The 25854-nt window shown below is 39.1% G+C and overlaps 3 protein-coding genes across 6 annotated transcripts; 2 read left to right on the forward strand and 1 right to left on the reverse strand.

Moving 5' to 3' along the window:
• The first annotated feature begins 25 nt into the window (after positions 1-25).
• On the forward strand, positions 26-8696 carry gsr (glutathione reductase). 3 transcript variants are annotated; one of them, XM_088431580.1, is made up of 13 exons: positions 26-222; positions 666-810; positions 2836-2862; positions 2939-3027; positions 3802-3871; positions 3994-4141; positions 4280-4334; positions 4413-4512; positions 5057-5293; positions 5721-5832; positions 6687-6818; positions 7206-7339; positions 8144-8696. In XM_088431580.1, exons 2-13 carry the CDS (start codon positions 667-669, stop codon positions 8291-8293), a joined length of 1398 nt encoding a protein of 465 aa, XP_088287706.1. In that variant the 5' UTR covers positions 26-222; position 666; the 3' UTR covers positions 8294-8696. The 3 variants fall into 3 exon arrangements, with proteins under 3 accessions (XP_088287706.1, XP_088287705.1, XP_088287707.1); XM_088431579.1 differs by lacking the exon at positions 26-222 and having other exon boundaries at positions 428-810; XM_088431581.1 differs by lacking the exon at positions 26-222 and having other exon boundaries at positions 673-802.
• Positions 8697-9117: 421 nt separating this feature from the next.
• On the forward strand, positions 9118-17164 carry slc30a9 (solute carrier family 30 member 9). 2 transcript variants are annotated; one of them, XM_088432280.1, is made up of 18 exons: positions 9118-9253; positions 9636-9745; positions 9822-10001; positions 10598-10645; positions 11487-11586; positions 11724-11816; positions 11902-11984; positions 12206-12264; positions 12742-12809; positions 13223-13381; positions 13475-13610; positions 13685-13724; positions 13934-14005; positions 14571-14678; positions 14894-15059; positions 15814-15943; positions 16034-16147; positions 16350-17164. In XM_088432280.1, exons 2-18 carry the CDS (start codon positions 9658-9660, stop codon positions 16392-16394), a joined length of 1689 nt encoding a protein of 562 aa, XP_088288406.1. In that variant the 5' UTR covers positions 9118-9253; positions 9636-9657; the 3' UTR covers positions 16395-17164. The 2 variants fall into 2 exon arrangements, with proteins under 2 accessions (XP_088288406.1, XP_088288407.1); XM_088432281.1 differs by having other exon boundaries at positions 9825-10001.
• A 3552-nt stretch (positions 17165-20716) lies between these two features.
• Positions 20717-24573, reverse strand: grxcr1a (glutaredoxin and cysteine rich domain containing 1 a). The gene is made up of 4 exons (XM_088432203.1): positions 24053-24573; positions 22638-22877; positions 21687-21752; positions 20717-21068 (listed from the first exon to the last, which is right to left on the reverse strand). The coding sequence occupies exons 1-4, from the start codon at positions 24428-24430 to the stop codon at positions 20889-20891; spliced, it is 864 nt and encodes a 287-aa protein (XP_088288329.1). The 5' UTR covers positions 24431-24573; the 3' UTR covers positions 20717-20888.
• Between the last annotated feature and the right edge of the window lie 1281 nt (positions 24574-25854).

Raw genomic sequence — 25854 nt, forward strand, 5'->3', positions numbered from 1 at the left:
ACTCCTTTGATGCCATTTTTACAGGACGACTGCGCGATTTAGGGCGATTGGCACCATTCTATCGGAAAATATACGTAAATGTTGCCTACAATTCCAGAACACTCACTCTGGATATTCACAACGTTTCAAAAAGTCACGTTAACAACCTGATTGAACGCAATCGTTTCTCTTACCTACCGGAAGACAGCTACTTCAGCAACACATATGCATCTTTCAAACTCTGTATGTCACTTTAATACATTATTCAGAGTTAACAGTTGGTCATGAACTCTTTTTGCACAAAATAACGTTGAAGTGATGGAACTATGCTGTTTTTAAAAGTGCGTCTATTTCTCTCCGCAGGTGTGGTAGATGTTATCAACCCTTAAAATATTCTGAAATTCGCATTTATGCATACATCCCTATCTGAGAGTTTTCATTTGTTGTTGAAAAGTGAGCCTCGTCGTTACCATTGTAGGGACCTTTTCGAGGATTTGCACACCATTGTTGCGGTTCATAATGAAACAGCAGCCACTGGCTTTCGCTTGACCCTCCCACTCCCTAGTTTGTCCCACACCCAGCTTCCTGGTTATGGCGATGATAACCAACCTAACTGGCACCCGAACCCCCTTCTTGTTCTTCCTCTCCTCGTCCGTCACCAGGCATTTTTCGGTTTCCCGTCGCAGAATGGCAGCGTCAACGAGCGAGGTGACCCGGTTCGACTTCCTGGTGGTCGGCGGTGGTTCTGGAGGCTTGGCGGGGGCTCGGAGGGCGGCGGAGCTGGGCGCAAACGCAGCCGTGATCGAGAGTCATAAACTCGGAGGTACCTGCGTGAGTAACAACTGCAAACACCTGACACCCCACGCGGTCACATTTCGGCAGCGTGAACAAGAAGTCTCCAGAAGCTTCCCTAGTAGAACGTTGAGTATGTCAAAGATCAACACCAAATTCGTAGTCATACACACGTTTGTAGTCGATTAGATCTTTTAACAATGCATATTGTTAAAAACATTCTGCCCCTGTTCAACATATCTATCTATCTATCTATCTATCTATCTATCTATCTATCTATCTATCTATCTATCTATCTATCTATCTATCTATCTATCTATCTATCTATCTATCAAAAAATAATCAATTTGTCGATTACTTTTTTGATGTATAGGCCAAAAGAAATTATGTTTTAATGTCCATCCCCAGGACGCACCCAAATGCACAAACAAACTGGTGATGATTAGTTCCTGGTCCGTAACACACATAAGAAAATCAAATCAAGCAAACATCATTGTTTTACACAGGAAATGCAAATGTCGTGTTTTGGTTAAACACAAACTCTACTCATGAGTAGACCACCCTCATGGCCAACATTAAGAAACAGTATCATAGTAGGTCAAAGTGCAAAACCGGTTTAATCATGAAAATGTATAATGATTGCAAGTAAAGATGCGATGACTTATCCACAACTATTCCATTACGTATTTAATCGATCATTTCTTCATTGGAACGTTTGGAACTTCAGATACAATTTTTTTCTTTGTTTAAAATAGTCCAAAGCCTTAGAAATTCAGCTTGTTGACAATAAACAATATCTGATCTCCGTCTTCCTTCACAAAAGAAAGGAGACTATAATTTACTGTTGAAACAAAATAAAACATTTACTTTGGAAAACAAATATCACAATTGTTGCCTTGTTTCCAACATTATATGGATTAAACTATTAACTGAAGGTATGGAAGTTAAAGCATGGTTTTGTCTGATTCGTCTATTAATCCAAAAATTACTGACAGATGAATCGATTGATCAGTTATTTCTGGTTGCAACCCTAATTGTAAGTCACTGAAAAAAAGTCCTAAAGAATAAAAGCAAATGTACTTGATTCTCCTGCATACAACTAAATTGAACCCATGTTACTCACCTTGAGAATCTCTGCTTTACTGATATAATAGTTGAATTTCCACTCTGGGATCACCAAAGTATCATGTTATCCTAATATACTTTTTGACAGGTTCCCAAACTTTGAGAAAGGCGATCTCGAGAAAGTAGACTGTTATTGACAATTACACTTGCATTTCTTGAGATATTGGTGTGTATAAGTTTCTTCAAATTTAGCGTAGTGGAACACAAAATCTAACACAATTTCATCATTTTAAGAATCCCACAATGATTATAAAATCATTGTAAAATGCAAATACATTTACAGAAGTGTCTTGAATATGTCAAGGTGTCTTCTATTTGTTCCACATTGGGAGGGGTGTTTGGAAATATTGGCTTCTACTCGCGTACCTAAAATTGTGGCTTGTGACAAGGAAATTGTGTTGAGGAAATGTTGCTCTTGTGTGACTTCCACCTTGTTTACCACATACTCTATGCTGATTGCGTAATAACAAAAGCATTTGTCAAATACAGTTTGTAGTTCAAACATGCTTTTTATATTTACAATTTTTGTATTTTTTATGATATTCATTTTTTTTTTTCATCGTCTCCTGTATTTTTTTAAATCTGATAATGGCAACATTTGTGATTAGCACATGTACATGTCAGTCAAGACGTCATCCTGAGTCATAATCTGGGTTTAGGATTTCTGTGTGGAGTTAGTAAGCGCTCACCATGCTGCAAGAATTTCTGGCATTTTCTTGGTGTATTAATTGTATTGTAATAATAAAATGTGTATTGCTCCTGATGCTCTGTCATCAGTAGGTAAATGACTAGTTAGTGAAAAGCACATTGAGGGGTGGTCAAATAAATGTGTTAGGGTTTATAAATTAATATCGTCATTATTTTTGAAAAGTTTTACATTATATTATGTTAATACTATTGTCAAATTTAACAGAGAATCTGTGTTCTTAATGTTTACAGGTCAATGTTGGCTGTGTCCCAAAGAAGGTACAGTGAGTCTTTTTTTTGCACTTCTTTCATCTGTACCTTGATGTAAAGCTTGAGGCTCCTTCCTCCTTGGCAGGTCATGTGGAATGCAGCGGTCCATGCAGAGTTTCTTCACGACCACGCCGATTATGGCTTTGACGTAGAAAAGGTTCATTTCAGTTGGGAGTAAGTTATTTTTATGTCACCATTTTGTTGGGAAATCATGAATGGAAGAAATGCAGAGTCATAGCAACTTGCATGTTAGCTCTTGATGGCTCAATAGGCTTATTATTCAAGGTTCTACTAACGAAAGGCAAGGCTCAGAGAGGCGTGTTTAAAACAAAGTAGATGGGGATTGCTTGCATTGCATATATTGTAGACTGTTTTCACATTATTTGTCTATATGTGCTTATATGTTTAATATCTCTTTAATATGCTGTCTTTTTTTTAACTTATTAAGTCCTAAAAATGTGTTTTTGTGTTTTTTAAGAGTTCAGACATTCAATCCCTGGTACTTACTTATCTCTTCATGACATTTTGGAGTGTTTAAAAATGGCTGGTACTAAATTAATTTCGTTACCTAATTACTTAGGTAGTTTTTAATCAATTACTTTAGTACATAATCATTAATTTGATACATAACTACTTAATGTAACTAGTAGTTATGAGCTAAAGTACTTGATTTCTTTAGTATTAAAGTAATTTCTTTCAACTTTTCACTTTTTTTTCAACTTTTTTTTGACACATACAATGTATTCTTGCAACACACACACACAAATTCGTTCCCTTTTACCTTTAAAACTCTCATTTTTTTCAAAAAAATGCTGTCGAAATGTGACGTTTACAATAATATTTACGGCTCTGCTCATTTGAGTACCTTGAGTGCTTGTCACTTAAACTGTGAAATACTGCCAGTAGAATTCAAAATGGTTGCTATCTTGTCATCTTCTGTATTTTCAGAGCACTAAAAACAAAAAGGGATGCTTACATCAGTCGCCTGAATCAAATTTATCGCAATAATCTTGATAAGGTAAGGATACATTTGTTTACAGAGTGTGTACAAGTTTTTCTCCATATCCAGAGGGTTTGGACTATTGCAATTATTTAAAAATCTACCAAATAATAATTTCAGTAACATTTAATCCTGAATAGGCTAAAATCCAAACCATTGAAGGTCATGCCAGATTCACAAGTGATCCGGAGCCAACGTTAGAGGTCAATGGCAAGAAGTACACGGCGCCTCACATCCTCATCGCCACTGGGGGGCAGCCTTCTGTGCTGACTGATGCTGAGATTCCAGGTGGGACATGCGAAAATACGGACTATAGTTGGCAATCAACTTTGTGTGAAGTGCATTCCTTGCATGTTTAACCCTTGTCATAATCCAACCTCATTCAAGCTTCAATCGTTAATACAATTGGTTGTTTGATAAATGCAGGCGCAAGTCTGGGGATTACCAGTGATGGCTTTTTTGAACTTAAAAGCCTTCCAAAGTAAGCATTTAATTTCTCTTCTAATTTTCATGTCATGCCAAAAGAGATATAAATAAGCAAATTTGACTTGGTCAACAGGCGTAGTGTAGTTGTAGGTGCTGGGTACATTGCTGTGGAGATGGCAGGCATCCTCTCGAACCTGGGCTCTAAAACCTCCCTCATCATACGGCAGAGTGAGGTAAGAAGATGAGTGGGGCAAAAAGCGCTTTTAAATTGTAAAGGTTTTCCGATTAGTGTATAGTGCAGTGGCACTTCCTCTTAGGAGTTTGTCAAACAAAAACAAAAAAGCAGCAGCAAACGCCACATTAAACCTGTATTTTAGTTGTGCTAACTTAATGCTAAAAAAGCAAAAAAAAAAAGTATCCTTTGTATTGTTATTTTTTCTGTTGTTCATGAAACAGACTCATGATGATTGTGTTGATGAAATGCAACATTTACAAAGATTAATTTTGGAAAACAATGTTTTTTGGAAAACAGCATGTTTGCCTATTTTCTGATGTTACAGACCAAACAGTTCAATAAATCATAGAATATTGTTAATGCATTTAATGCGCAATTAATTAAAACATCTTTGGTTGGAAATGAAAACGTTGCCATCGATTATTAAAAATAATCGTTAGTAGCATTCCTACTTACAATTGCTTTGATTTACAAGCATTGGTCAGGTGAAACAAACATATAAGTTAAGGTACCAGCAATACTGATATTTACTTGTTTTGTAGGTTTTGAGGAATTTTGACAGCTTCATAAGCGCAAACTGCACCAAAGAGCTGCAGAACTCTGGCGTGGATTTGCGAAAGAACTCTCAGGTGACATCAGTGAGCAAAACGGACACCGGGCTGGAAGTGACACTTGTCTCAAAAGACACAGAGACGAGCAGCACTATTTCTGAAGTTGATTGCCTTCTTTGGGCTATCGGCAGGAAGCCCAACATCTCTGGACTAAATATTGGCGAGATGGTATGTGCCTGTGCGCTATGAAGCGAGTGATAAGACCTTTTGTGATTGATCAAATCGCAGTATTTTTCAGGGGAATTTTCAGTTAGCAAATGTTGTTAACACACTGTGAATGGAAAGAGTTTGCACTTGCTTAACAGGAATATCTGGTGTAATAGGAGATTAAGAGGGCAACTGAAAGCCTGTTGAGTCAGGGCCCACTTCTGTTTGTGGTTCATTAACAAAGATAGCTGCTGGATTGTCCATTAACAAGGAATAGTTCTGGCACTGTGTAATAACAAACAATCAGGTAATGTTAGGTCAAAAGTGCTGACTATTCATTAAGCCGTCTTTATATTTGCACAGGCGTATCTAGGAGAATGCCTGTTTAATGCAGGATTCTTTAAAAGGATTAGTTATGAGTTCCTTAAGTGTGTGTTTGTGTTGTCAGGGTGTAGACACCGATGAACAAGGTCACATTGTTGTGGATGAGTATCAAAACACCAGTCGACCTGGAATCTATGCTGTCGGAGATGTTTGTGGCAGAGCCCTTCTAACACCTGGTGAGACTACAATTTGGTTTGGCTTGAAAAAACTGGTGAACTGATGATGACTGAAGGGGGGTCCAGGACATCAAATGTGAAATAACGGACCAGCAAAAATGTGTAAAATGTTCCTGTTATTTTAGGAATTTAAAATTTGTTTTTTCAATTCACATTTTGATTGATGGGGAAAAAAATCTTGACTTGTTAATATAATTGCCTCTCAATTTAACAAAAATATTTGAACCCTTTCACTCCCGTTGGGACAATGCATCCCACAGCTTTTCAAAAAGCCCAGCGGGTTAGGGTTAGGGTTAGGGTGTAGTAACAATTAGATAAAATGGCATCCCAGCTATCAGGTATCAGTCTGACATCAGCCCAAAAACAACATTGAATTAATTCTGTCTATATCCAAGCACTAATGTACCTGTAGCTAATTCCAGACTCAGTTGAGTATATGGAATCAACGGGTCATTCTCTCATACCTACTTTGACTGTGTTTGAATATAATCATTTGAGCAAGTTTTTTTTTCTAGCATTTCATAAAAAAACTAAAAATAAAAAAAACATGTATAATTCCTGCTTATATTATATGGGCTTAATATCTGTATCGGATATTACTCTACTATGCTCAAATATTAGATCATAAGTGGAAAAGTTATGTTGGACACTCCTACATGTCACAGACACATTATTAAGACACTGAGACCAGTTTTAAACCTTACAAAAGTGTGATTGGTCTCCATTAGCTGATTCACTGCCATTGACATCTACAAATGTTAAAGACCCATTTTACTTGGGCTAGTGAATGAGCAAAAAAAATAAATAAATAAATATATGATTTTGTGGGCAATGATACATTTGTTTCTTGTCAGTTGCTATTGCCGCTGGCAGGAAGCTGGCACACAGACTATTTGAGGGCAAGAAAGATTCCAAGTTGGACTACTCCAGCATTCCCACGGTAGTGTTCAGCCACCCGCCCATCGGCACAGTGGGCCTCACAGAAGGTGAGTTGCGAAGATCTTCCAGAATGCCACGTCTACTGGTCACTTGCTCTAGAGCACAGGTGTCAAACTCAAGGCCCGGGGGCCAGATCCGGCCCGCCGCATCGTTTCACGCGGCCCGCGAAACGCACGTTCCAATTCAAGTTTCCAGTCGAAATATCACATTTGTAAGTCAATTTGAAATTGTTTGGGGGGGGCTTTTTGCCCTCACCCTCTCTCTGATTTCAAAACTAGTTGGAAGTGTGACAAATACACCCAAAATGTATTTTATCACAGTCATGCCGGCCCTCTGACAGAAACCGTAACGGCATAATGGCCCTCGATAGGAATGAGTTTGACACCCCTGCTCTAGAGTCTAGACTGATGATTTTGTTTTTTATATCCTCACAGAAGAGGCCATAATAAGCAGAGGTAAGGAGAATGTGAAGATCTACAAGACGTCCTTCACGCCGCTTTATCATGCCATCACCAGCCGCAAGAGTCTGTGCATCATGAAGATGGTGTGTGTGGGCAAAGAGGAAAAGGTAAGAGTCATATTTTTGAATAGTCTCAAATTTAAACAAAAACGACTTTGTATTAGGCAAAGGTTTGGCCTGATTAATTCAAGGTCCTACCTACCCTTAGACATCATAGTTTTTTGAACACACCATTGCGCCAAAGCAATACATTTACTGCATATTCCACACGCATTGTCCAAAGGACAAAAAAAGAGCAAGTGTGTGTGTGTGTGTGTGTGTGTGTGTGTGTGTGTGTGTGTGTATATAATATATATAATTTTTTTTTTTACTTTTTAATGCTAATAAAGATGGGTAGGAGGTACATGGCAAAAAAAAATCTGCATGAGGCATCATAGGTGTAGTTATGCCATCCACCACTAGAACCACTAGAACTGCCATAAATAGCAAGAATAACCATAAGGACAATGCACATTTTCCCACAATGGAAAGTGTTTTTTTTTTTTGTTTGTTTGTTTTTTGATTGGATGAGGATCTTTTTGGCAAGCAGGAGCCAACAGAATGCTCAAACCTTCACCAACAGAGGGTACTAACACACTGTGAAACAGCCATGAAATTCCTATTTTAGTGACATCACAGCTCCAAGACCATTGGGCATATGATTCAAACCACAGTGGACAGATTCACAAATGTATATAGTGATTAAATTACTGTATAATTACTTTGCAACGAACACTAAGCTTTGTAAAGCTGTTATAGAGGTCTCAAGAATTTCTTCAATCCACGCTTCCTGACCTTTTAATGTTTTGAGTGGAATCACCAGGTCAATGCAGCAGTTTGCCATGTCATTGTTCACTGTCTTTTCTTTCCCAGGTGGTGGGTCTGCACATGCAAGGTCTGGGCTGTGACGAGATGCTGCAAGGCTTCGCTGTGGCAGTTAAACTGGGTGCTACCAAAGCAGACTTTGATAAGACCGTCGCCATTCACCCCACCTCTGCTGAGGAGCTTGTCACCATGCGTTAACAGGGCAAAGCTTGAGTACACTCTCATTCCACACAAAAAAAAAGTCCTGTTGATGACTTGGTTGATAAAGACACTCTTTATGCATTTAAGTGATCCTTGTTGTGCACAGCCTTTGTTTTTTTTCTGCTTTTCACCAAACTGCATCCTGACTGAGTTGTAGCTTTCTAAGTTTGTACTGTGAGTCTTGATGACTGAGTGGTATTCAGAATGGACTTCAAGCGATGGATAGAGTGAGTGTATGGGAAGTCCAAAGACATCAATCTTATCTTATTATGTTTGATCCTAAGTGAGTCTTTTGTCAGAACACTGCTTCCCACTAAGGAACCTATCTGGTACCAATTACAAGTCACAACACATCTACCTTTCTGTTATAAAGAAGCATTAAACATGCGTTCTGTTTTCATACCTGTTTTGGGATTCACTTTTTTTTTTTTAACTCAAAAGTGTTGTGTTATCGCAACTGTCTTCAAGTCCAAACTCAGGTCCAACGTGTTTAGGTTTAGATGAGTTGACTTGGCTGCACAGTATCCCTTACCATTAGTTGATCCATGCAATTGTACTGCATAACCAACTGATAGTTTTAAAAAACACGCGAACAATAGTATTCGATTTGCCGCCGTGTTACTTTAAAAGGGTTATGAAGTAAAATTAGGTGACTGATTTGAAATATTTTGAAGTGCCTGAGACATGCGCAAAATGATTCAATGTTTCATTTATCGCTTTAACTAAATGTGTATCGGCAGACAAAAGGTTAAACTAGACACTTGTTGATAAACGTCAGTGACGCTAATCTCGCGATAAGGGATGTCACGTTACTCGAATCCAGTGCGGCTCGTGCGCACGAGAGGATTAGCGTGACGTCAGGGATCACGTGTTCATTATGTTTGTAGCGCTTCTAGTTTGTCCATAGCGTCGCGAACATGGGCACAGACAATGCCGAACAGAACTCACCGTAGATTGGTACGATTTTTTCCAACATCTCATTCGATTGTACGTGCTAGTTTGGCCACGTTAGTGACGCGAGCCTACTAAATTACCAAACGTCTCTGTTTTTTTCCGCTAGTCAAAGGTGCTAGCTTGTTAGCCGACTTTTTGTAGCGTTAGCGCAACCGGTGAAGAGAATTGTTGACCTTATCACTAACAACGAAAAATATTTAATTTACGTTTTCATATATTGATATGAATGTCATTCGCGTGTCGTCGTTTTTGCTCGTTTTTTGGGAGGTGTCATGCCCGGATCGGCGAGGACTCGCGAGTTAATCTGTTTGAATGAGTTTAAGTTGGCATGCGGGGAGCTTCTGCTAACTAGCATATCGATTTGATTTGGTGTGACAATTGCTAGTTGGTCCGCGTCAACAGCCAGGATGCTCCCCAGCCTGGCCCGCAGACCGTGGCAAGTCTTCTGCAGGGTCTCCTGGAGGCACAGTTCGAGGTTCCCCCAGCCGTGCCTCGGTGAGGTTTCCCTCGCACACGTTGTAGAATCGTATGATTTGGGACTTGAAAAGATATCTTGATTGTTTATGTCTAGCAGGGTGGCAAACGGGGGCGACATTTAGCTCGTGGTTGAGACCTCTGGACTGTAGAGTTGCCTCGCTGGGAGCAGTCAAGATCCAGTTCTATTCCACCCTAGGAAACAAAGATGGACCTCCAAAATCTCCGTCGGATGCCGCTAAAAAAGTGGCTGCAAAACCCAACATAAACACACCAGGTAACACACTTTTCATCTCTTTGAGATTTTCAGTGGTTCTCACACTTTTTACACAAGTATCGTTGTTAGGACCAGCATTGAATACAGGAGCAAGCAGTGTTCATTACTTTTCATGGCATAAGCTTTGTATTTCCATTAATTGAATGGTATCATTTCAAATCAACACCATTATTCAATTATTGATTTGTCTCTGTAACATGTCAAAAATACACTAAAATGTACATAATTGTTTTCTGATGTAAAAGCATATTGTTTTTGCATCAAAGAATTAGATCATCTTCATGAAGGAGTTGTTGTCTAAATGTCTAATTTTTTGTAATTTGACTATTATTGAATAAATGTTACTCTTTGAAATTGACTAATCACTTTTAATAAGATTTCAATATCAATAAAAAATAATCATGCTTATTATTTTTTCCCAAAAGAATTCAGGCCTAAAACTAAAGTAAAGTGCCTGTTTTTCAGGAGTTACTAACCAAATGTCATTATTGGGGTACAAATGCAATGTGATTGAAAATTTGAACAATTAATGGATATAACTTTTATTCTTAAGTTGTAATGACATGTTATGGACACCCTATTTGTTGCTCTGACAGGTACTGCGGTTAAGGGACTCACTAAAGCCGAGACCATTCAAGTAAAAGGTAAAGTGAAATCTACGATCACTGTTTCCATTGAAAAGCATCAGATATGTCACTTACATATGTCACACAAAATAGTTATATACCATTTACCGGTAAATGTATTTCGAGGGAGTATTTAAATCATGTTTATATGCTGTTTACAACAACTGAGTGTTTAATTTATCAGTAGCTAGCATTATCATTGTGTATGCGCTTAATTTTCATAGTGTAACTTTATAATGTATAATGTTTATAATACATGAGAGTGATTGATGTAGTTTTTGGTTTTGGAATGAACAAAAATAGTTCTTTCTGCTAAGAAAAATAAGAAGGTGAACATAGGAAAGAAAAATATTGCAGAATGCTGGGTTGTCCTTGGTGTTGTGTATGATTTCATTAAAACCAGATTGACCCATCTTGCTCAATTTAAGACCTGTATTGGGAATGTCCTTCTTTTGGCTGACTCAAACTGACTAAATATATAGAATTTATAGCCATGGTTTTGACATATGTGGCACATTCTGTATATTGTGTTTGCTAAAGAACAATACAGAAAACTCAAATAAAAACAAAAAAAGTCATTTCCCAATGTGGTGATGTGTAACATTGTGAAACTCCGCTCTAACCTGCAGTGCCTTTTAAATGTCCATTACCTTAAGCATTCTGTAATTTTTGTAATTTTTTAAGTCTGAATAGTATAAATTTGGATCCGGACCCGTACTGATTGTTAGCGGACAGCAACCTCCTGCTTATGGCTTTTTTTTTCTTTTTTTTTTTTTTAAGTAATCCTTTCCTCTCGTGCTTTAGACATCCACAAAAAGTGAAAAAAAATAAACCTGCATGTTTCTCTTTCTTGATGCAGTCCGTGCCGTCCTGAAAAAGCGCGATTATGGCGCCAAATACACGCAAAATAACTTCATCACGGCCGTCCGAGCAATGAATGAGTTCTGTCTCAAACCAAGGTAATGCTTCATGTTCAGCAGCTCGCATTGCTTTCGGTTTAATGAATGACCGTGCCGTTGCCGTTAGCGAATAATGAGAAGCATCGTCATCTCACGTGAACATATTCACATATTTGACATGTCACATGGACTTCCAGTGACCTGGAGCATCTTCGCAAGATCCGAAGACGCAGCCCCCACGATGACACCGAGGCCTTCACTGTGTTTCTTCGCTCGGACGTGGAAGCAAAGTCAGTGTTTATACCTTTACTTGATGATGATATTCATTAATAAAATGTTGTTTTGATTCTTCTGTTTCTCTCACTGCTTATTCAGAGCACTGGATGTTTGGGGTAGTCAGGAAGCTCTGGCTAGGGAGAGGAATGTACGGAAAGAAGTGGAGAGAGAGTACCAAGAAAGTAGGATTTTACTAATATTTATTGAGTTTGGTCAGTTTCCCAATAGTCTCACATGACTTCTATTTAGAGTCGAAGGAACGCCGATTTATGACATACATGAAGCAACTGAATTTACAATAATACCGAACAATACATCGGAATGATGCGTCAGACAAAACTAGTTCATGTAAAATTAAAAAATGATCTTAAAATGTTGTCTTCTCTCCTTTTCTTACCTCCAGATATCTTTCGTAGTCAGCAGCTGTTGAAGGAATACAAAGACTTCTGGGGAAACACAAGGGTACCTTCACTCAACTTTACTGTACACTTTCAAAACCTAGTGAGGACCATTTCAAAAGATGCATAGAAAATTCTGCTTTTAAAGACTCAACCCTATGTTGGTCACGTGGGGTTTTCAAACAGGGTTAGTCATGTGGAGAGTTTGCTCACCCCAATACAAAAAAGTTTATAGGGTTAGTCAAACAACTGGTGCAATGAGTGAGAAAAGTACCTTGAAAGAGAGAATTTTAACATAGAAATTATGAGCATATAAAAAAAAAATGGTGAGTCCAAACACCTACGCAGGGTGAAAGTGTCAGTGCTAACTGAGAGTGATGTAGCTATACTAGGAATCTGTATTTCTATATTTTGGTTGCCTAGCTCTACAAATTAATTAGAAAACACCTTTAATATGTTCTTTTGGTCTAATTTAATGTCAACTTGTAACCTCACTAATTTCTTTTTTGTGTATGTGTATGTGTTTTCTTTTCATTTAAAGCCTCGGTCAGGCAAAAGGACCACATTTCTACAAGGTCCAGGCAAAGTGGTCATGGTCGCCATTTGCATGTAAGTGAAGGGCATTTTTCTTTATATGTTTATTCTTTTGTAGTTTTCAATGCTTTTCGACTGTTAATACATGTGGCATAACTTGTAGCTTATCCAGTGGCATGTAAAAAAATGTGTCTCATAAGAGGTCTTGTGGTGTTGTCAATTAAGATGATTGTGTTAGATGACACGTGCAGTCACATGAATTCAATTAGTGCTTGGAAAAAAGACTCGGTGGACATGCGTACTGCTGTAGGTTCTTATTAGGTCTTCAGATGCTCACTAAACTGAAGTCTCATGCAGTGGCAGTGTCACACATGAGGATTTTAATCTCCACATATTTAAAAATTGTAAATGACAAAATTTATATGAACTAAGAACGGTTTCTGCTGTGTCTTTATCGTTTTTCCTCCACTGTCTTTTGTTTTATGCAGAAATGGACTGAACTTTTTTTTCAAGCTACTGGCGTGGGTCTACACGGGTTCGGCAAGCATGTTCTCTGAAGCCATCCACTCTCTTGCCGACACCTGCAATCAGGCCCTGCTGGCCCTGGGCATCAGCCAGTCGGTGCGGAACCCTGACGCTGGGCATCCGTAAGCTTTTCCTACGTGTCTGTCTTGATGAGAAGAAGTCAAGGTGGTCACAGAGCACCAAACTAAAAAGAGCGCTGGTTATTGCCCCATTAGGTACGGTTTCTCCAACATGCGCTACATTGCCTCGCTCATTAGCGGCGTGGGCATCTTCATGATGGGCGCCGGCCTCTCCTGGTACCATGGCATCATGGGACTACTGCACCCGGAGCCTATTGAATCTTTATTATGGGTTAGTATCCATTCAGACTCCTCATACAAATGATCCCAAATTGGAAATATAGGTCTATGCTTTCTTTGTGGCAGGCATACTGCATTTTGGCGGGTTCTCTGGTGTCTGAAGGAGGTATGTCATGGATATTCAGATATTCAAATCATGACCCCTGCCAATTCATGTAGGATATGAACCAACCTTGCAACAAAATTTGCAAGTGAATTTGCAAATGTTAAACAACAAATAAAATATACAACAAATATTTGAGGGTTCATTGTAATGCAGTTTTCTACTACATGTGATTTATTTTGTTTTGGTTTGTCTTATTCCCCCTTCTGCAGCTACACTACTGGTAGCCATTAATGAGATAAAGAGAAGCGCCCACAACCATGGACTCTCCTTTTATGAATATGGTACGTTGCAATTCAAGTATCTTTCTGCAAGCGTATTCAACCGCAGATGGTTGGTGAAGGAGGGACTTTTCCTCCTTACAAACACAATGTTTAGAAGATTATTATTAGTAGTAGTAGTAGAAGATTTAGACATTACCAAAAAGTAAAAAAAAGACTAAAATTCTGAATTGAACCAAGGCAGACAAAAGAGGGTAAAATATCATAAATATAGACACACATAACACTGTGAATGATTGTTTTTCTTTTCACTGATGTATTTATTACTCGTTACATTTCATGTAGTATAAGGGAGGTGTTTATTTCTCTACAGCATGAGTCATTTGGGCATGATGTATTGCTTTGTGACTGCATTATATTTGTGTAAATAGTCAGCTATAAAACTGTTTTTAATGTGCATTAAAAAATAGACCCAAAGAACAAAGAAAGTGCAACTGATTTCCATTTTCTATTGACTCCTTATGACTGTCATAACTAAATTTTAATTGTAAAGGTGACCGAATGAGCTGGTGAGTCCCCATGAAAAATGGCCATGAATAAAACTAAAGGCCTATTTTTTTATGCACAGTAATGCAGAGTCGAGATCCGAGCACCAACGTGGTGCTTCTTGAGGATACCGCTGCCGTGCTTGGTGTCATTCTGGCTGCGAGCTGCATGGGACTTACATCACTCACAGGTAAATGGGATGTCATTTTTCCAGAAGTACAATTTATACAAGCAATAGTTATTTGAACTCAAGATGTGTAAGTTTACCTGTAGTATAATAATCACCTTTGATTCATCCATTTATGAGTCTCAGGAGCTGATACGCTGTTCTTCACTCAAATGAACTTCAATCTCCAATTTGCTCTTTGATGCCATTCTCTGTATTGTGTCTTTGCTTTTTCACAGGTAATCCATACTATGACAGTATAGGCTCGCTGGGAGTGGGAACGCTGCTCGGCACAGTTTCGGCGTTCCTTATCTACACCAACACAGAGGCGCTGCTGGGTCGCTCCATACAGGCAGAACGCGTCCAGAAACTCACAGAGTTCTTGGAGAACGACCCCGCTGTGAGGTCAGCAGAACTTTCAGAAATCACGCTAGGACATTAAGCACCAGTTTACATAGAGAGACTGCACAAAAAATGTTTTATTGTTCATCATTCAAAGGCGTTTAGTTAAAAACAAAAATCGTGCATCCACCTGTGCTTCTGTTATCACATCAAACAGATTGTGAAATATGTATATAAAAAGTAAGCCTAAATGGTTGAAAAAAAACATGCTTCTTGAAATAGCTCAATATGAAACAGAAGAAGATCCAATGATTCTTTCAAAAATAAAGCCACAATTAAATACAATAGAAGCAGTTTTATTTGATCCGGTCAAGGATTTACAAGTGGCCAATCAACCTATAAAATAGAAGAAACCCTGCATTGGTTTTTCTAAGCCAATGTGGCAGAGGGTGTCTGAACTTTTATGGCATGGGTTTATTTAATGTTTATTGACACCAGTTTTACTTGAGTACAACTGCCGCAAATTGTTAAGAGTACATAAAGGTAAAACATTAACAAAATCAGCTAATATCGGCCATTTGACTGAATATTTTTGGCTGATATTCGAATGACCATAAGCAGTCAGCCTATTAGTCGCTCAGGCCCCGTTCTTGATACCCAATTATTACAGTTAATTATCAGAGGTCATGGTGTGGATGCTGCCAATTTGGTGGCTATGGAGATGATAATTGTGTTGGTCACTTCACCGCAGTCCGCCTTGCCAGCTTGAAGGGTGTTTTGAACATTTTCCAGGACCCGCACTTTTTTGTTTGTCCAGGGCCATCCATGACGTGAAGGCCACCGACATGGGTCTGAGCAAAGTGCGCTTTAAAGCAGAAGTCGACTTCGATGGCCGAGTGGTGACGCGTTCTTATTTGGAAAAGCAAGACATCGACCAAATCCTCAATGTAAGTTTAGCTCTCTATATGGCACGTTGCCACAATTGGAAAGACGGGTTTCAACAATTAATGGTGTTCTATGTATCGATGTCTTTCCAGGACATTCAACAAGTGAAGACGCCAGAAGATCTGGAGAACTTTATGCTGAAACATGGTGAGAACATCATCGACACCCTGGGTGCTGAGGTGGACCGCTTAGAGAAAGAACTCAAGGTAAGTGAAAGCTTTGCTAGTGAAAATGCACACGATTGAGTGGTAACTTCACTTTTGAGTTGCTAGTCCAACTCCTGATGTTGCTCATTAGACCACAGCCCTGAGAGGCACACATCCAACACTCAAATACTACATTAGACTTGCAAGCAAAGATGCCTTTTCAAAATGATGATTTGTGTTATAACACTTGCTTTGTCCACAGCAACGCAACCCCGAGGTCCGCCATGTAGACCTGGAGATCCTATAATAACACTGACTTGATGCTTAAGGACCTGCAAGATGAAGAAGAGGGAAAAGGATGCGTACGCCTGCCTCTGCCATCCGCCTCCCATTCCTAATGAAAAGCTCTGCCTCCTCACAGGCCCCCGTGCAAGGACACTTGAAAGTTAGTGTGATATTTTAACGGTACCGGACAGGTTCCAGACAATCACGTTTTATGACAGACGTACTCCTCCCATTTCATCACAGGTAGGACTCTCATTGACATTTCCTCCCTGATAACAAAATGACATCATATTACCAATCAAACTCCAGCCCACAGCCAACCACTACACTTTGGCAAACTTGAAAGTTTGATATGATTACAAATCGTGCAGATAGAAAACTGTTTAGGCTTTAGTGGTCAACTTTGAGTTAGGTGAAAAACTATATCAAAGCACAGGATATCATAATGTTTATTATGAAAACAGAACTACAGTATAATTACTAGATTTGGTATTTGCATTCCAACAGGGTACAAAATAGCATTTTATTTTTGCTTTGCTCTGAAAACACGGACTTAATTCTTGATAAAATATGCATGAAAATCGATTTTCCACCAAGTACGCTACCATGTTTTTATTTTGAAACCCAGCTTACTCGGGGCCACATTCATTTCATGTGAGTTAGTGAGGAGGATGCATCGTGTAATATTTGACTTGTGAGAATGTGTGGGGAGGCGGGAAACATATGCCGCACTGATGCAGGAGTTGGAACAAATTTGAAAAAATAATTTATTAAATTATTTTGATTTCTGTTGCTGCTGTGGACTTTCTTTATTTTCACTTCCTAATCAAATACTGTATTAACGTAAACAGCCAATGTATGATTTAGTCTGTAAAACTGGGATAGTGTAAGTGCGAATCAGGTCAAAACACGACCCCATTTTATTCTTATGGCAATTGAGGTCCGTCAAATAAATCATTTACTCCCAAGTGGATGTTATCTTGGAGTTGAAAACGCCTTTGTTGGACACTAAAGTTAATTTATTCAGTTTTTGTTTTGTTTTGTTTTGTTTTAAAAAAAAAAAGATCTCATTTGAAATGGAATTTGAAATAGGTTATAGACACAAGTGACATCAAAATGACTTTTTTCGTTCTGAGAACAATGATCACCCCAAATTATAATGGGTCTCATTTGAAAGCCGATGAAGTTTGAAGCAAGTGAGAATTTCCATGTCCTTTTGATTTTGCGGAAATGAGAGCAAGTTTAAAAAAAGAAATAAACTTTACAAGGAGGAAAACCTTGTCCGCGCATGGAAAAATGTGAAATATTACCGTCCTCAGAGCAGAAACTGCAATTGCAGTCTTAAATGAATATTTTTGCATTTTCTGTCGCTATTGTCTATACTAAACTACTCAAGACATGCTAAACCTATGTAGCCTTTTCACCTGTAAAAAGTTAATATTTTCTCTCTATATTTAGTGAACTAAACTACTTTTTATGTACAGTTATTAATGCATTTGAAATACGTTTCCCACCTTCTGTCTACTGAAAATGACATCACGTGTGCGCAAGGCTCAGGTAACAACCAATCACGGCACAGGTTGTGAACGTCACGTGACCAAACCGAAGTGAAAACAAGCGAGCCGTGATTGCTCGTTGCCTGAGCCTTGAACATAAGTCATTATCAGTCTAGACTAAGGGGTTTGTTTTACATTAAAAAAATAATCTAGTTATAAAACTATCGACGAAGTACTATTAACTTTTTGGTTCTGGGAAAAAAAAATACTGTGTAGGATTTCCTAGCCTGGGTGTTGCATCCCTTAAAAATCCTCCAGATAGCGCCATTGCTCTTCAAGAGCAAGCCTCGCATGGGGGGTGGGGGTGGGGGTGTTGACGTAATTGAAAACCATTTCCAAGCCGTCTGCGCATTCAAGCCACCATCCAAAACATGACGGTCGCCACGGTAGCGAGAGCTCGCCGCCATTCTCGTTTTCGTGTGCGCGCGTTCAAAGTGGATTTTTTTTTTTTTTTAATGAGCCTACCGCGTGCACAAAAACGCCATGCCGGCTCAATTTTGGCTTCGCTGACGATCGTCGGATCTTCTCTCGCTCAATGTGGGGGCGCATTCTCGGTGCACCCCCATCCACCCATCCCACCTTCCATCATCCATTACATTGCGCGCCAAACCCCCCTCCTCATCCTCTTCCTCCATCCCAAGCATGCAATGATTTTTTTTCCATCGAGGCTTTGGTCTGAAGAGCGGACAACAACAACGTGTCAATGGCGGAGCTCGTCTTCCTCATCCTCGCATGCTCTACGCTTTTAGCCTCTTTACGGTGCTGCCTTGTGTGCTCATGTTCAAGCAGCATTGTACAGGGCTATGACAGCATAGAGAGATGGACATCCGTCGGTGACATCATCCTTGTTTTTCCCCCCAGGAAGAGCAAACAAAAGACGAGGTTTTTGTCTCCTCTGTGCTCCCAATTTTAAGATTGGCGATTGGAATTTGCCCCACTTAAGGAGGGCGATTCTGAAATATTGCAGAACCTTATTACACAAACGAGAATGCATCAAGCATCTCAGCTATTTAGTACACATGTTCTTTTTTTCCCCTTTAGTGGCTGCAAGTGCACAATGGGATAACAGAACGTCCGTCTCTCGGCATTCACACACTACTATTGTGCCATTTTTCTGCGTACGGATGTTTCTTCCTTTTGTTGGTTAGGCTTAGAGGGACAGAAATTGAGTTGTTGTTTTTTTTTTTCTTTTCCAATGCCCTGATAGCTGAGACATCCATTCAAATGGATGAATGAATGCTGTGAAGATGATGGATTTGCTTTTGTGGTTCACTACGCTTTGATTTTTTTGTTTGTTTGTTTTTAGGTTCGCAGTGAAAAATAAGAAGGGATTTTTTATTTTTTTATTGTGCATACTGAGCAGCGGTCATTTCTAAAAACTATTGTTTTTTATACTGAAAGACAAGCATTCAGAGAATGCTGAGAAAAAACTTCACATTGATAGTGTTGTATCACTTGTTTTAGTCTGTGCATGCTATGAGAAAGGCCCGTCACACTACAGAGGATCATAAAACGATTCTTAGGATGCGTTGGATAATGAATGACTTAGAACAATGCAAATGTCAAAATTGTAATTTGTTGATGTTTCTTACACATAATAATCCACAAATGCTATTGTGATTCAAAATGCTGAGAAACAGCCGTTCGTAATAATGGTATGATCATTTTTTATTTTTTTGGTCCATTCTCGGAGAGACATTCACACAAATGTTTGAGTGTCAAAAAATATTTTTCAGTCAGATGCAGAAACATTTGTGCCTTTTGTGTGAATGTTTTTTGAATGTCCTTTTTTTAAATGCTGAGCGCATAAACAAATTCTGTCATATACACACACACATATATGCGTGTGTGTGCGTATATATATATATATATATATATATATATATATATATATATATATATATATATATATATATAGGATCTAAATAATGGATAGAATTTCAAACTAAGGCGCTGTCTAAACTGTCGACAAAACGTATACCTCAGTTTTACTTTCTGTGGCCGATGAACTCTGTTAACTTGGTTCGCTGGCACAAAGACAGACCATAATGGACATTTATGTGGTTTTAATTAAAAAAAGAAAAAGAAATTGCACAACTCCTCATTAGAAAAACAAACTGTAAAACGATTTTTCTCAAGTAAATGTCTGTTACAGGCTTCTTAGAAAATAGTTGTTGAAAAACGTGATTCATAGAAATATTCATGGTAGGTGTGATTATTCTTTTGGCGATAATCATTCAGAGATGAAATGCTTGATGTATACACAGTGACTAGTGTATATATATATATATATATATATATATATATATATATATATATATATATTTATGTATGTGTGTGTATATATATATAATGAACCGTGTGTGTCTGTTTACATATTTGTATATATCTGTGTATGAGTATAGATGTACGGTACATCTATACATCTTTATGTAATAATGTATCTATAGATACATAATGCATATCGTTGTTTGTCCTTCCCTCTTCAAATTAGGTAAATGCTAGGAGACAAGCAACCCAATAATTCAGTGAATTATGTTTATACCGAAACAAGACTAAAAGCATTCCCTCTAATGCATTTTTTGTGTTTTTGTGAATGCTGAGAATAAAAGTATTTGCATTAATACGTTTGAGCCTCAAAAACCTTTACTGCATTCAACCAGTTGACTTTTTTACCGATTTTTTTTTCTGTTTTTTTTATGGTATGTGTGGCCTGCTAGGAATATGCTGTAATATAATGTACTATGCTGTGATTTGGTCATGTGATTTATATAATAAATGAATAAAAGAAGCTTCTTGTTTCTTTAGTGGAAATCACGTATTACCCACGTGCACAAATTGTACAGTATGTTTCATTACAAAAATGTTTTCACAATGGCATTAGAGTAGAAGAGTCATATTTGGGGCGGGGGTCCCTGGAAGAGGAGAGATGCGTTCAGGCACTTCACATTGTTATTTACTCAGTGGCTGCAACTCCCGCAAGGCCGCAGTCCATTCTCGTTACAGGAAGTGCACTTGAGGGCTTTGAAGGAGTCCGTGAAGCAGTTGCGGAACACGGACATCTTGCTGCCATGGCACGTAGGGCACGGGACGAAGGCGAAGCCCCCGCAGCTCTGGCACGTCCCGGGATGCTGCACCCGCTGGATGGAAAACGTGCCCAGTTAATCAGGGTATGCTGGCACACTCAACAAACAGCATTCATAATTTCCTCTGCAGAATCCAACAATATTGGCCTTGCCATTGCCATTTAATCGTTTTCTGCAAAAACTAGGCCCGGACTGTTAACACTTTCTCCCAAACTTACTGTGTGAAATATAATGGTGTGCTACCATCTAGTGGCTGGCAGTATAATTACACCAAAATATTTGACAGAACAACATAGATATAACTCAATAAATAAAAATTGCTGGATGGGATGATTTTTCCTGCGCGTTACTGAATGTTATAAACGATTAGTTTTGTTTGATGTTCTAAACATAAGGTAGAATATCATGTTCCGCTCACAATCGAATCTCTGGACTGAATCAAGATCTATAAAATACACTACTGCATATCAAATCAGCTGTGTATTAGTATGTATCACAATGTACTGTACATGTTCTTCATTGTAGCTGGGGAAAAATGTGTTGGGAGCCAATTCAATAACAAGCCCTCCATTATTGATTTCACTTATTGACTGTGCTAATCTTTTACAGTGCTCATGTTTTATAAATGACGTGTTTGTGCATATACTACAATCAGATCGATCAACAACTGACCTCAATTTTTGTCAAAAGATCTTGCAGTTCTCCTGATTCATTCATGCTCAGTATCTTCTCAGCATCCTGAAAAAATAATATTTGTATTAATATTCCTTCAAATCAGAAGAAGTGAGCTGGTACGCTCGGAGGCAAGCAAACCAGTATTGGACTCTGTGGTGAAAGTGAGCTCTTATCATTCCATTTTCAAATAGCTAACCTTTTAAATTCTCTTATGCCAAGAATCACATTCAGTGCTTTTCAAAGAAAAAAAAAATCATTTTTTAATTGCAAAAGGTGCATAGAGTATACAATGTGTTTAAGCATTTTAGAGATTTGCTAAGAGGTTTTGCTCTCTCTGGGTACCTTTAAAGGCGTGATTCGCATGTCATTTAACTGTTGGCAAGGAGGAAAAAAAAGATATGTACTGCCTAACTTTAATTTGGAATTACAGCACATTAAATCATTGCACTAGCCACTATGGTTTTAGAAATGTGAGAATTTCTAATATTTTGAGGTTATATACATTTCCATTATTTTAAAGGGACAGACAGTGTGTAAGATTTGGAGAGTTTTTCATTACGGACAGCAGAAGGTGCTACAGGTGCGGCATTTACCGTTGTCCGTAGCTATAATAAACATGCCCGCCTCCGGAGAAGTGTCACTCCCCTATGTAATATAATTCAATGATAACTCGACCTATGGTTATATTTAAAACATACTGGTCATCAATAACAGGTGCATTTGAAAGTTTTTGAGATTTACAGTCATTTAATTTATTCCTTTTTAATGAAAAACACTAACCTTAACCCTAACCCCGCCCTCAGGGGGCCCCCTATTTGAGAAACACTGATTTAGACAAACAATCTATCATTATTGATATCATCTTCAGGGTTATTTTGAAACACATGTTTTAAGCTGCTAATCATTGCCCTCCCTACCACGAATGTGGCCTAGATGTGGTGTACTGACCCCGAGGTAGTGTCCGTCCACAAAGACGACAGGCAGCGACACAGGCTCTCCCACCCGCTTGCAGCGCTCCTCCAGCTCCTTTCCGTAGTCACTGTCCAGAGCGATGTTCCTCTCCACAAACTTGAGCCTGTGGTTCTGGAAGATCTTACGAACCAGCTCGCAGCGCTCGAAAGTGGTTCTCACCACGCGGAAGCTGGTGGTGTAGATCACCATTCGGCCGAACTCCAGCAATAACTCCACCTGAGACCAACATTAAGGTAATCATTTATGTTTGGGTTTCATTCTGTTCTTCAAGAGGTAAAGCTCACTTAACAGCACTGGTTTGTTATTCGAAAGTTTGTTGTGTAGTGTAACTGCTCGTGTGGCAAGCATAAAAGGCCACAACACAGGATAAGGTCAGCATGGAATTAAAGATTAATGATGCATTCCGTTAAGTGTGTCAAGAAAAACTAATCAGGTTAATGAATTCTCAGCACTTTGCTTTCTGCGCACAAAGAGTGCCTTGTTCCTACCAGAGTACTCAGTAGAAATGTGCACGTTTCATTGGTGAAAATTATTATGCGAGCAAACTGTGATTGCAGTGGTTCTCAAACGAGTTTGTGTGCCACTGGGGGTATGAGAAATGTATTCAGCAAATTCATATAATAGCTTTTGTCACTGAAAAAGTGCTTTTTTCAAATTAAAAGCAAAGAAATTGGAACTGAAGCAACTTGTTGTTAAATTGTGTTAGAGTGAGTCAGTGAAAATCAGAAATACTGTACCTCGACATTGTAAAAAAACAATGGGGGTGATATTTACTTGAAAACAACCTGCTGACGATTTTTGTCATTCAGATATTCAAAGTACATTGTTTATTTAAAAAAAAAAAATCAAATACACAACCTTCAGGTTGGAAGACTGTACCACCTACTAATCACATGATTTATTAGTTAGGATTACGCACACAAATAAATGTTTCTGAAATAGATAATTACACATGAACCTGGGTCGAATTGACCGAGGATGTTACTATCCCAGACAAATGACATATTGTCTTTGTTACCTTGTGGGTGGTTTTCCAATTAAAAAAGCAGTTTTTGACACTTGTGGATAAATGAACACACCCCCGGGTCATATTGACCCAAAGAAATCGTTGCTGCTCTTGTGAAATGAACATAAATCACCGGTTAAAACTAAATCCTGTATTTGGATTCTATTATTCAGACACGTTTGGGTGACTAAATATGCCCTGGGTCAAAGTGACCCAGGGTCATTATTGCTGTTTCTTGACAACAAATACAACAAGAGAGTTAAAATAAACATGCACATTTTGGCCAATTGATGAAGTATACAGCTCTTTGTGTACTGCTGGGACATACCCTGTCCTGTAAAAATAAAAAAAATCCCCATGCAGGATGGTAATAAGCTGCACTTACACTGTTGCAATGGGGGAAGTTCTCAAAGAGCGTCTGACCGGCGCTCACTTTGTGCTTGACCCCCCTCACAGTGCCATTCTTGCTGAGTATGTTGACCCTTTTGGAGGTGAACGTCCGGTCCTTGGCGGCCCCAGCGGCATACACCAGCAGCTCGTCAGGTTCGCTCTCGCTGTCGTCCAGCTCGGAGCCCAGGTACACTCCGTAGGGGGGTCCGTCCCCGCTGGCCGCCGAGCTGCTGGTGCAGTCAGAGTCTAGCGAATCGCAGGGCCCCTCGTCTTTGAACATCTCCTTCAGCACGCGGCCGCTGCTCCCCGAAGCCACCCGGAACCTCACGCGCTTCTGAGGCTTGGCCTGAGCCTCCGCCGCCGTACCGTCCATTTTTGAGCGCCCCTATGCCCGGCTTTACATCATGGTGCACAATTTGGCAGGGCGGCCCCTTCCTGAGTAGAGTTTGCCATGGATTTACCAGCGCCGATTAATCCGATCTAAAAAAGGGCCGCCGACCTAAGCTTCCAGTCACACTCAGCTGCCGTTCAATTATGCATGTGTTGCTGCCACGGCAACCCGGCCGCCGAGGTAAGGGGATCGCGGCATGTACATTATGCATCTGGCTTTACAGTTTTCACCCAAGCTTTGACACACGACTTTTAATGGGCCGTCGCCCGTGCGCTTTAATCAAACCAGTGGTCATCCTTGACTTTGACCCCACCTGCCTCCAGCCACATAGCCTTAGGGGAACCCGGATACCAGGGCTTGCCAAACCTTTTGGAGTGCCCGGAGAGAACCCGCGCGGGTTTGGAAAGAATATGCAAACTCCACACAGGAATGCCAGAGCAAGGTGGATTTGAACTCGGGTCTCTGAACTGTCAGGCGGACATGATAACTACTGAGCGACCAAGCCGCCCCGTGGATGAAGTTGAAAATAAAAATAGTTTATCCGAACTCACTTCAAAACAGGCAACAATTTGGCAGATAGTCAACTCTTCCTCAAAAAAAGAGGCTTCAAACTTTTTTTTTTATCACTCCCAAATTGAACATAATTGGGTATCACAGATTGTGTTTTTAAACAAACAAGTCAAAATGCTGAGAAAAGACTAAAGAAACAAGAAGTGATGTTCCAGTAGTTAGAGCCCTCTTGGTGATAGATGCTTGACTACCAATAGTGCAGCAACACATGTGGACAAACAGGGCAATTATAGGTATATATTTTTTAATCCTCTGTGAAGACTGACCAATATAATTGCTGGTAGCTGAGCCACAGTAGAAAAAGTTTTCTTTGTCCTCATTTAAATATCATTACTGACCCTGGTGGCAATAAATACATGATGCACAAACTGTTTAATTCTGTATATCCTATTTGATTGTGCGATTTTTGTGTTTTTCATAAAGTACATTATCGGAGAGCATTGTTTTCTCAAAATTAAAAAAAAAAAACAACAACATTGCAAATTTTTCGGGTTTTTTGGGTGGGGTGGAGTTGGAACTGATTTTTCCATGGGGAGCAAATGATTTAATTACATACATAAAATGCATGTATACAATAGTTGTTGGTTTTTTTTTTTACTTAATATTTTCTTTAAAAAAAGAAAAGCTAGACTAAATAAATATTAAAAGACTAATGATTACATAAATGCTCGAAGGCTAGATTAAAGTCAGAATTTTAAGAACCACCCACTGAGAGAAATACACATCACAAAATAAGCAGAACACACGTTTCGATTTTGGGATATCACTACAGACAGTGGTAAAATGTAATGGCGATCACAGAACAAGATGTTGTACTTATTGCGCCTGTAATAGAA

The sequence above is a fragment of the Hippichthys cyanospilos genome, chromosome 13 (assembly GCF_059441005.1).
Source record: "Hippichthys cyanospilos isolate Australia breed blue-spotted pipefish chromosome 13, RoL_Hcya_1.0, whole genome shotgun sequence".
NCBI classification, from domain to species: Eukaryota; Metazoa; Chordata; class Actinopteri; order Syngnathiformes; family Syngnathidae; genus Hippichthys; species Hippichthys cyanospilos.